General features: G+C 40.7%; 1 protein-coding gene across 1 annotated transcript; it reads left to right on the top strand.

Moving 5' to 3' along the window:
• The first annotated feature begins 1315 nt into the window (after positions 1 to 1315).
• On the top strand, positions 1316 to 11125 carry LOC141112110 (interferon-induced transmembrane protein 1-like). The gene is made up of 2 exons (XM_073604570.1): positions 1316 to 1829; positions 10683 to 11125. The coding sequence occupies exons 1-2, from the start codon at positions 1563 to 1565 to the stop codon at positions 10860 to 10862; spliced, it is 447 nt and encodes a 148-aa protein (XP_073460671.1). The 5' UTR covers positions 1316 to 1562; the 3' UTR covers positions 10863 to 11125.
• Positions 11126 to 12236: the final 1111 nt, after the last annotated feature.

Here is a 12236-nt window from a genome sequence, read left to right as displayed (position 1 = left end):
ATATCTGTCTGCTGCTTTGATCCTCTGCTATCAGCATTAATCACTTCTGAGAAGTTTTCCTGACACCAAAAAAAAGAAAAAAGGTGACAGAGGAGGGACTTCCAGCTGATTGACAGCTTTAGATCTGTTCCTTTGTGCTGTGTGAAGGGGGTGTGTCCCTTCCCTTCAACCAGCTCTCAGATGTCTCCCCACTGAGCTCTGCAAAGTGTAATTTCAGCTCTCCGCCCTGCCCCCCTTTTTTTGACAGCTTAGATAAGCTTTATAAATTCTGGTCTTTGAACAGATGTAGAGAAGAGAGGACTGCAGATAAACAGGTACAACTTATGTAGGAGGATTTGTTTAATCTCTGTGTATCACCTGAGGTGTCCGTGAAAATTTAAGCTTCTCCCTATAGGCATATAATTTATTTGCGCTTAAAAGCAAATACAGCTCTCTCATTTAATGTTAGGAAAGCACGCCTTTCTTTCTCTCCAAGTAACACAGACTGATGCTGGTATCACCTTGAGCTTAGCAGAATCCTCAAGAGATTAGCCAGGCTCCTTTTATTTATACTAAAAACATGGATAACAAAAGAAGGTGGTGGCTTTAGAATCAGCCAATCAGACACTTGTATTCATTCAAAAGAACCAATCACACACACATGTATATATTCAAATAGAAATACAGTAGTGACGTGTGTAGATGGTCGTGTGCAAAACCATGCGGCAAGCACATGGCTCTAAATACGATCGTGTGCACACTTCCACTGCTACCAATGACGCAAGCCATACTCATGGCTCAGTGGGCCATAATTTTGTATGGTTATGCTATGGTTTCCATGTACGCAGATCTGCTTACTTAGGTGATTAAATGCGGTGGCCATGGAGTGGCCAGTCCCTTGGTGAGGCATAAACAAACATCCTTAAAAGAGCAAGCAGATCTGCCGTGTCCACGGGAAGGTTTCCGCAGCCAATGGTCTTCCACCAATGTCTGTATGTGCGAATACCCTCACATGAACGTATTATAGCAAAACTGATACTGAGGGACATCTGACAACATACATTGATAAAAATTTCCACAACAGAGGCCAGTCACTTTACTCAGTATATGTAGAGGTTTACAACCACTTTAAGTGGCAAGTATTGGTATCATCAATGTTTGTTGACAGCAATGGACCGTCTCATGTCTATGAGTTACAACTCAAGTAGAACTGTAGCAAAATGCATGGCGACTTATCTGGTGTGAGCCAATCCTAAGCATGCATTACCCTCAACTTAGAGCAGGTTCATTAATGTTCTACTTTCTGTTTGCATTGTATTGCTTTTTACTTTACTTTGATCTTCTAAACTTTACACTGTTTCACAATGATCTGTCTGGTCTTTAGAATCTGGAAGCTCAGCAAAACCACATTACAGAATAACGTCACTAAAGACTGCTGGATTTTTTTAAAGCACTGAGAATAATGAAATAAACGTGTATGACGTGCCACACTCTTCTACAATCTTCATAAATATATCTTCCTCCCACAGCCCTGCAGAAGGTTTCATCCACAAACTGATAGCTTTCGTCCCTTCCTTGTGAAAATGGAGACTTACGATAATGAATCGTCCTCTCAGCAACTTATGGAGACCTCTGCTGAAAAGTTAAATTACTGTGAGAGCAAGCAAGATGAACGACTAAAGGTGGAGATGATCCCATTGCAAGATGCCAGTGGGCAAAAGGAATCTACGGTGTTGGCCATAACATCTGACCAACATCCTGTGCAAGATCATCTAATCTGGTCTATATTTAACACCATCTACATGAACTTCTGCTGTCTGGGATTCATTGCACTCATTTTCTCAGTCAAGGTGAGAGTTTGACATCTTCATTTTAAAGTGTAGCTGCATTTCTGAAGGGTGGTATTAAAAAAATTTTTTTGCACCAGTTAGGGAAGAAGAAGGAACTTGACAGAGGTTTTAACTCTTACCCACTCCACTGATATAGGTTTTTAATGCTGTCTGTATTTATGGTAGGAGATTTCAACTCACTTCTAGTTCTGTCTGACACCTGTCACATGCACAGGAACTAGGGAGAAATCTACCCCTTAAAGAAAGAGACAACCTTAAAAGCTATACAGAATTTTAAGGAATGAATCAGGCCCCAATTTTTGCCTGAATTCGGGCCTGAAATGGAGCCAAAGACACACAGGACTCCTGTGCAATTCTCTCTGCAGCCGCCCCAGAAATGTGTGAACCGGCTCCATTGAGAGCCGATCACAGTCTCCTGTCATGCGAATTGGATGCGGTGAAAAACCCGCATTCAATTTGCATAAGTGTGAACCCAGCCTAAAACAAAAGGGAAAAGACAAGCGCAACCTCCATAGTGTAGTAAACAAAGTGAGCAATATTTATTATTGATTAAAAGCACGAGTCGCTGTGAAATTCCCCTGCTTTGGCCGTGAGCAGGGGGAGAGGGAGCAGGGGAATTCCACAGCGGCTCTGTGTTTTTAATCATTAATAAATATTGTTGGCTTTGTTTACTACACTATGGAGGTTGCGCTTGTCTTTTCCCTTTTGTTTTCACAGTGTCACAGCAATCACCCATGGCTGCTTCAAGCTGCACCTTCTAGCTAGTAATCAGTGGCAATGTGTATAGTCAATTGGGTTACCCGCCTCATTGTTTATATTTTGTCTTTTAGTTTTTACTTTGTAACTTCTGCAATCATCTTTTATGGTTTGTCACATAGCCACATGTACAGTGCCTTGAAAAAGTATTCATAACCCTTGAAATTTTCCACATTTTGTCATGTTACAACCAAAAAACGTAAATGTATTTTATTGGGATTTTATGTGGCACATAATTGTGAAGTGGAAGGAAAATGATAAATGGTTTTCAACATTTTTTACAAATAAATATCTGAAAAGTGTGGCGTGCATTTGTATTCAGCCCCCTTTACTCTGATACCCCTAACTAAAATCTATTGGAACCAATTGCTTTCAGAAGTCACCTAATTAGTAAATAGAGTCCACCTGTGTGTAATTTAATCTCAGTATAAATACAGTTGTTTTGTGAAGCCCTCAGAGGTTTGTTAGTGAACCTTAGTGAACAAACAACATCATGATGGCCAAGGAACACACCAGATAGGTCATGGATAATGTTGTGGAGAAGTTTAAAGCAGGGTTAGGTTATATAAAATATCCCAAGGTTTGAACAACTCATGGAGCACTGTTCAATCCATCATCCGAAAATGGAAAGTGTATGACACAACTGCAAACCTACCGGGACATGGCAGGCCGTGCAAGTGACAGGCAGGGCAAAGAGAGCATTAATCAGAGAAGCAGCCAAGAGGCCCATGGTAACTCTGGAGGAGATCCACAGCTCAGGTGGGAAAATCTGTCCACAGGACAACTATTAGTCGTGCAATCCACAAATCTGGTCTTTATGGAAGAGTGGCAAGAAGAAAGCCATTGTTGAAAGAAAGCCATAAGAAGTCTCATTTGCAGTTTGCGGGAAGCCATCTGAGGGACACAGCAAACATGTGGAAGAAGGTGCTCTGGTCAGATGAGACCAAAATTAAACTTTTTGGCCTAAAAGCAAAACGCTATGTGTGGCAGAAAACTAACACTGCACATGACCCTGAACATACCATCCCCACCGTGAAACATGGTGGTGGCAGCATTATGTTGTGGACATGCTTTTCTTCAGCAGGGACAGGGAAGCTGGTCAGAGTTGATGGGAAGATGGATGGAGCCAAATACAGTGCAATCTTAGAAGAAAACCTTTTAGCCCGGGTTCACACCACAACGGGCTGCGGATCGCACAGGAGCGCTGTGCGTCCCTGTTCACCGTTTCAGGGACGAATCAGGGCCGATTCTATGCCTGAATTCGGCCCTGAAACGCAGCCAAAGACGCACAGCGTTTTTGTGCAGTGCGCACCGCAGCCGCCCCGGAGATATGTGAACTGGCTCCATAGGGAGCCAGTCACATTCTCCTGCTATGCGAATTAGAGGTGCGGAAACGCACCTCTAATTCGCATAGGTGTGAACCCGGGCTTAGAGTCTGCAAAAGACTTGAGACTGGGGTGCAGGTTCACCTTCCAGCAGAACAATGACCCTAAACATACAGCCAGAGCTACAATGGAATGGTTTAGATCAGGGATATGCAATTAGCAGACCTCCAGCTGTTGCAAAACTACAAGTCCCATCATGCCTATGCCTCTGAGTGTCATGCCTATGGCTGTCAGAGTCTTGCTATGCCTCATGGGACTTGTAGTTCTGCAACAGCTGGAGGTCCGCTAATTGCATATCCCTGGTTTAGATCAAAGCATATTCATGTGTTAGAATGGCCCAGTCAAAGTCCAGACCTAAATCAAATTGAGAATATGTGTCAAGATTTGAAATATGCTGTTCACAGACGCTCGCCATCCGATCTGACAGAGCTTGAGCTATTTTGCAAAGAAGAATGGGCAAAAATGTCGCTCTCTATATGTGCAAAGCTGGTAGAGACATCCCCAAAAAGACTTGCAGCTGTAATTGTAGCAAAAAGGGGTTCTACAAAGTATTGACTCAGGAGGGCTGAATATAAATGCACGCCACACTTTTCACATATTTATTTGTAAAACATTTTGAAAACCAATTGTGCCACTACACAATTATGTGCCACTTTGTGTTGGTCTATCACATAAAATCCAAATAAAATTAATTTATGTTTTTGGTTGAAATATGACAAAATGTGGAAAATGTCAAGGGGTGTGAATACTTTTTCAAGGCACTGTACATTTCCTTGAGACCCTTTCATTTATACCAATAAGGCCATCGCCACCAGACTTGGCACATTTTATACAGATTTTGCCCTCTGAAGAGCACTCTGTAGTGGATCACTTTTCATAGGGCAGTTGACAGGGATTGAGGAGATGTTATGTAGCCTGTTTTAACATCTTCACATTTCATATAATATTTGCTTTGCAGTGGGCTTTATAACAATCCTTCCGGGGTTATGTGCTGCTGGGCAGTTTTCCCTCCCTGTTGCTTTTTGATACAGAACCACTTTAACATTTTCCCGCTGTATCCAAAGTCCGTCCTTAGACTTTAGATGATTGTCAGATGTGTGTATTTTAAAGTGAACCTGTACTGCAATAGTCTAAATTTAAAAGCAGAAACCCAATGATGATTACATATACAGTATCTTGTATTTTGTGTGGCCACACAAAATATTGAAACTTTGGCCCCAATTTGGACATTTTCACTTAGGGGTGTACTCAATTTTGTTGCCAGCGTTTTAGACATTAATGGCTGCGTGTTGAGTTATTTTGAGGGGACACCAAATTTACACTGTTATACAAGCTGTACACTCACTACTTTACATTGTAGCAAAGTGTAATTTCTTCAGTGTTGTCACATAAAAAGATAGAATAAAATATTTACAAAAATGTGAGGGGTGTACTCACTTTTGTGAGATACTATATGTGTCTGATAGCCTGTATGCCCTTCTCTGATTTAGGCCTTGTTCACACCATGTGCAGAAACGTCAGTTTTTTCTGCATGCACTCTGCAAGGGCACAAAAAAAACAAACAAAAAAACAATTGTTCCCTATGTGCCCTGTTCACACCACAACACTGGTATCACGTGAAGATTTTTTGTGCACATGAATCTGCAACAGTTATGCAGTTTTCTGTGTGGAAAAAAACTTATGGTGTGAACAGGGCACATAACTGACGCGCATGCACACCGATGGCAACATACATAAAAACTCACTGAAAAGCTTGTGAAAACTGATGTAAACAGATGTCTCTGCAAGTGAAATTTGCGCAGTTTTCCTGTATGTATGGTGTGAACGAGCCCTTGTCTCACATTGTTATGAGACCACACTTCCTTGACCTCATGGCTTAGCTCCACCAACTGCCATCCCATTGTGCCATAAAGGTTCTAATGCTGGCCACTAATGCAGTCTCATTGGACAGTGGAATAAGTATTGGCAAGACTAAGGCTCTATTCACACTAATGCGTTTTTTGATGCATCTTGCATTTTGCAGAAATGCATGGGAATTATTTAACATGGGTTCCTATGGAACATGTTCACATCAATGCATTTTTGTGCCTCTGCGTTTTTGGAAAGGGTTGGGGACTTTTTTTCATGCAAAATGCAGCGTTTTGCACGTAATAGAATTCAATAGACCCACATCCAAAACGCAAGTACCGCGTTTTTGCCGCGTTTTGTGTTTTTTCTTTCTTTTTTTTTTTTACACTGTATACAGTATAAAAAAAAACACTGTAAAAAAACGCGTCAAAAACGCATGTTCAAAAATGCTGCATTTTGAAGCAGAACTAATTTTCTATGTGTGCAGATCAGCGTTTGCCACAACATATTTGAACATTATGGCACACATACTGGTCAGTTGCAGATACATCATGGCTGCAATTGCTGCTCTATTTTTTGCCATGCTGAGAATAGGTCAGGCCATATATTGCAAAGTGCAAGCACCATGCAGAGAACATTCATTAAGAAAAATTGCTAGGAGCATGGGGAACTTTTAATTTTTTTCAAAAAACATTTGCTTCTGGCAATTTTGTCCAGTGGGATTTAATGCGTTTGTTACCCCAAAACTTATATATTCCTGATATGTTCCTGCTGTACCATGTACTTATATGAGAAAGTCTCCTGTTCTCTTTGTATTGCTTCCTTTATGTGAAATCCCTGGTGTTCCTGGCAGTCCCTCTGCTTTCCTATTAAAAACTGACCACACTAAGCAGGAGTTCACAGCGTAATCAGTTCTCTAGCTATGCTGGGAACTCAGCCTGCTCTCCTCCAATGATCAGACTTGTCCTGACACTCCCCCTCTGCACAGCCATTCACTGGAGAAGCTCAGTGTGCTGCTGCTTCTCCTCCCCTAGCCCTTATGCAGCAGAGAACTGAGGGGATGTGATCATTTATAAAAAAGAAAAAAAAAAGGGATTTATGTTGTATTTTTATATCTATACAATAATGTTTTGCCTTTCATTTCAATTTTAAACTGAATAGGTTGTTTATAAAGTGATCATTTACAATCACTTTAAGTTCCGCCTAAACAGTTTTTGTAAGTTACATAAACAAAACGTATCTGTCTTCTAAAAAAAAAAAAAATAGGTATTAAAATTGTTTTACTCTGCATTCAGAAGTAAACAACAGGAAGGAAGCCGCATACCAATGACACAATGGATCACATCCAACTTTATGAAACCCATACATAGCACACTACAGACCCCCTCCCCCCATGGTCACCCCTCACTAACATTTCATTTGGTCCTCATTTCTGGACAATTGCCCCATAGTTTCCCATTTACCCAAGCAATGTTAGTGGATTAGTGGACTCTCTCACATCATTTATATATAATCCAAGGGCTGACATGGCTAGACATACTGTATAAAAGGAATCCTGTCACCAAATTCTGATTGGTGCTAACACAGTTTAATATTCCTCTGAAGAAGTGGACGTTTATGTGAAGTATTGGCTCGTTCTTTGTCTGCACTTCATTGCTACCACAAGCCCTGTAAAAATCAGTTACTGCCAGATATGGCGGATCATTGGATTAAAAACCCATCAGGTCTATCACCCCAGTTAATTATGCATAACAGTTTTTAGGTTTCAAAGATAGTTACATAGGGGTTTGATTTGCTAAAACTGGAGAGTGCAAAATCTGGTGCATCTGTGCATGGTAGAAAATCAGCATCTAATTTCAGCTTGTTCAATTAAGCTTTGTCAAAAAAAAAAAAAAACTGGAAGCTGGTTTCTATGCAGAGTTGCACCAGACTGTGTGCAGTGTCCCATTTTATCAATCCCCATCATTAAAATCTTATATAAGCTGAGGGCTGCGTTCACACCTATGCGAATTGGATGTGTATTTTCCTGCAACCGATTCGCATTGTAGGGAATTGTGATCTGCTCTCTATGGAGCCAGTTTACATATCTCCGCTGTGGCTGCTGTGCAAATTTGTCCAAATACAGCCCAAAAATTCAGGCTGAAATCCGAGCAGAAATGGTGCATGGGGACGCACTGGACCCCTGCTGTGAGCCGCATCGTGTGAACCTAACCTTAACATGTAAATGTAATTTCAGACAGTGTTTTCAATCTTTTTTACATTTTTAGCTTTCATTAGAATAGATCTAAACCATGTCTGAATGATATTTAGTTTGCTAAAGCTATGTGTGTCAAACAACTGGCATGGTGTAATGGAAATGTGTAAATTCTGTATAAAATGTTATTCTGTTTTGTATGCTTTGCCTATGTATCACACACTGCACTCATTGTGCACATGGCACTAATAATGTTTTCATTACATATTGCATTCTTTCGAGTCCTGATTAGAATTTGGCCTGCCTATGTTACGCCTTGTTACCATAATAGTACAATTGTAATATTAATGTGATACCTACGTAATCATGTGTAAAAAAACATCAATTGTGTAAAATAAACAGAACAGTTGTTTGGAAAGATGCTAAGTGTATCTTTTGTGTCTGTTCCCTACTGCAGCAGTTAATCATTTGGAGCCACTAATCAATATGATGATAGGAGTTGCCTATCTATAACATTTCCAGAACAATAGCTTTTGGTCATAAATTATGGTTTTCATCCTTTTTTCCATCTTTTTTTGCATCTCAGCACTACAGTTCTTGTCTACTCTTTTCAGCCACCTTTTGTCTACTTGCACCAGCATGTGTTGCACATCTTTGCGCAGAACTACCTTATATGCTTTTGAAATCCATATACGCCAACTTTCCTTTTGTAAAATTAATTTATCCTCACCACCCCCTTATTTATTAGGGAACATTCTGTCAATAACCCATTTTTCAAACCTTCCGTATGTAGGCAGGTGCAGTTTATCCTCCCCTCTGTAGGTGGCTCCGTATTGCTGGCAGATATACAGAAGGAATAAAGGATGAGAACACTGTTCCTCTGCAGCCTCTGTAGGGGTCATCAGGGGAGCAGTAGTCCGATTGGACGTTGCCACACTGAATGACCGCAGTGACCATCTTTAGTGTGTGTGTGTGTGGGGGGGGGATAATGCTAATAAATAGCAGTACTTTGCTGCAGTTGACATACAGTTGTAAAGTGGGTAGTGCAGGGACAGGATGCACGCTGGAGGGGATATTGTATACAACTATGAATGTGAATGTTGTAATATAGTTTGATACAACTTGTTTCTTTTGAACACAAAAATAGAGTTGAATTGTTGAATTGTTACATAGAAACTGTCCCGCTCCCATTGAGGTGCAGCATTATTTTGAAGTATGATCAGTAGGGATTATCTGATTTTAAAATTGTTTTTCAATATGTTAGATAATAATAAAGATTTGTAAAACAAAGTACAAGCCTCTAAAATGTAATTTCCATCACGGTAAGATATTTTTTGAATTGATATTGGTACTGTAGTAGTCACTATAAATAGGGAATGGGTGAATTTTGTATTTACATTCCAGTGTGGAATGAATAGCATCTGGGCTACTTTACTCATAATGACAATGGTGAAAGATGTTTGTACAATCATAGCTCCCAACTGTCTCTGATTTCGAGGGACTGTCCATGATTTGAAACAAAGTCCCTCTGTCCCTCTTTCCTCCTAATTTGTCCCTTATTTTGATCTGATCTATATAGTTGTATATAAAATGCACTATTTAATCAAAAAGTATTTGACAGTGCTAAACCTTGCATCCAATTTCTAAATTGCTGCATTTGTGAATTTCCTTTCAAGCCAGTATAAAGGAATAGTAGTGGCTAAAAAAAAAGCACTTGTGGGTTTAACCACTTGACACCCATGCTATAGCCAAAAGATGGCTACTGCGCGGTCTTAAATTGCTGATTATAGATCAGATAAAGGGCCAATCACAGCAGGCCCTTTACCACGTGAAATAGCTGTCAGCCAATGACAGCTGATCACAGAAATAAACAGATGACAGTTATGGTTTCTTTTTCCCTTATGCTATCTGTGTGAAGGAAAAAAAATCCATGGCTTCGATCCTCTTAGCACCTGAATGTGCTGCAAATCAATTGCACAGAGCAGGTAGGTATAGGCAGATTTATTATTTTTATTTTTTTAAAAACAAGGGTTTACAACCCCTTTAATGCTTATGAATCTTTATTGACTTGATTTAAATCTACTTTAAAACAGTACTTAGTGATTCCAAGTTGTGCAATCAATGAATACACCTTAACGCTGAGTTCCACACAAAAGTGGAAGCTCTGCTCATCAGCCTCCTCCCACCCCCGGTACCACATTTGGCAACTTTTGGGGGGAGCAGGTACCAGTTTCTTTGACAGGGATCCATCCCCATTGCCGAAAGATCTTGCCATGGCGAGACCACTCAGAAGTTCGGCCACCCTCCTCCTTCCCCTGCCACTGGGCCATTCAGAAAGCGCAGCACAGTTGGGAATGACTATGAAGCTGAAAGGCTTCACTGTTGGGTTCCTTTACTACGAATAGCGGCGGCAGCACCCGAGAGCCGATGGAACCATCAGCTGGCATGCAGACATCGCTGGATTCCAGGACAGGTAAGTGTCCTAATATGTGTAGCTGCTGACTTTTAACTTTTTGCTGGGGGGGGGGACTCCTCTTTAATGCTGCAAATCAATTCAGGTGTTGCAAGCTCTAAACGTGTACAAAACACGTACTAAATGCATAGATATCTACTGCAATACAAGGTACTGGTGGTTGCTCATTATTTATTTTTGTTCTTTTTTCCTTTCAGTCTCGTGACCAGAAGTCGAACGGAAAGCAAAGTCAAGCCAGGCAATACAGCACCTCTGCCCGCTATTTAAATATCTTCTCCACAGTACTGACTATACTCTGGTTCTTGATCACAGTGTCTGTCATCATTTATAATTTTGTTCGACTGAAGGCTGCAATAAGGAGCTTTTTTGGGAAATAAAAGGGTTGAGTGAAGCAATAATGTGATTGTAGAAGAGTGTAAGGAGCAAACGCAAAGTGGAAAGTGTAGGAACCAATCAGAATACATGTTTCTGACGGTTTTCAGTACAAGATGGATTATGACTGCTATGGGCAGTGCACTTTGCACTTATCAATTTGCCTCTTGTATTATTTTAGTGCATGAGCTTGAATACATCTTTCATATGTTTTGGGGCTCAGATAAATTTGATATAAATAAATTGAAATAAAGCTTCCAAAATGTAACCTATGCCTTTGGCTTAATCTTTAAATGTGCCCTTGCTGCCTGCAGCCTTTTCATCTATCCAACACGTTGAACTGTGAATGAAGATCCCTTCAAGGTACAGTGCCTTGAAAAAGTATTCACACCCCTTGACATTTTCACATTTTGGCATGTTACAACCAAAAACGTAAATTTATTTTATTGGGGTTTTTTATGTGATAGACCAACACAAAGTGGCACATAATTGTGAAGTGGAAGGAAAATGATAAATGGTTTTCAACATTTTTTACAGATAAATATGTGAAAAGTGTGGGGTACATTTGTATTCAGCCCCCCCAAGTCAATACTTTGTAGAACCCCCTTTCACTGCAATTACAGCTACAAGTCTTGTTGGGTATGTCTCTACCAGCTTTGCACATCTAGAGAGTGACATTTTTGCCCATTTTTCTTTGCAAAATAGCTCAAGTTCTGTCAGATTGAATCGAGAGCGTCTGTGAACAGCTATTTTCAAGTCTTGCCACAGATTCTCAATTGGATTTAGGTCTGGACTTTCCATTCCATTGTAGCTTTGGGTGTGTGTTTAGGGTCATTGTCCTGCTGGAAGGTTAACCTCCGCCCCAGTCCCAAGTCTTTTGCAGACTAACAGTTTTTTTTTCTAAGATTGCCCTGTATTTGGCTCCATCCATCTTCCCATCAACTTTAACCAGCTTCCCTGTCCCTGCTGAAGAAAAGCATCCCCACAACATTATGCTGCCACCGCCATGTTTCACGGTGGGGATGGTGTGTTCAGGGTGATGTGCAGTGTTGGTTTTCCGCCACACATAGCGTTTTGCTTTTAGGCCAAAAAGTTAAATTTTGGTCTCATCTGACCAGAGCACCTTCTTCCACATGTTTGCCGGGACTTCTTATGGCTTTCTTTCAACAATGGCTTTCTTCTTGCCACTCTTCCATAAAGGCCAGATTTGTGGAGTGCACGACTAATAGTTGCCCTGTGGACTGATTCTGTGGATTTCTGCAGGGGAAATTTCTTGTTTACATAGGCATCTCCCCGTTCTGCCTCTCCTTGCAAATCCACTTTGCACTACAAGTGTACTGCAAGTACACTTGAAAGTGCAGTTGCTGTAGATATGAGGG

The sequence above is a fragment of the Aquarana catesbeiana genome, linkage group LG11, assembly GCF_042186555.1.
Source record: "Aquarana catesbeiana isolate 2022-GZ linkage group LG11, ASM4218655v1, whole genome shotgun sequence".
NCBI lineage: Eukaryota > Metazoa > Chordata > Amphibia > Anura > Ranidae > Aquarana > Aquarana catesbeiana.
Note: the sequence above shows the minus strand (reverse complement) of the source record. Positions and strands in the feature narration are given on the sequence as shown.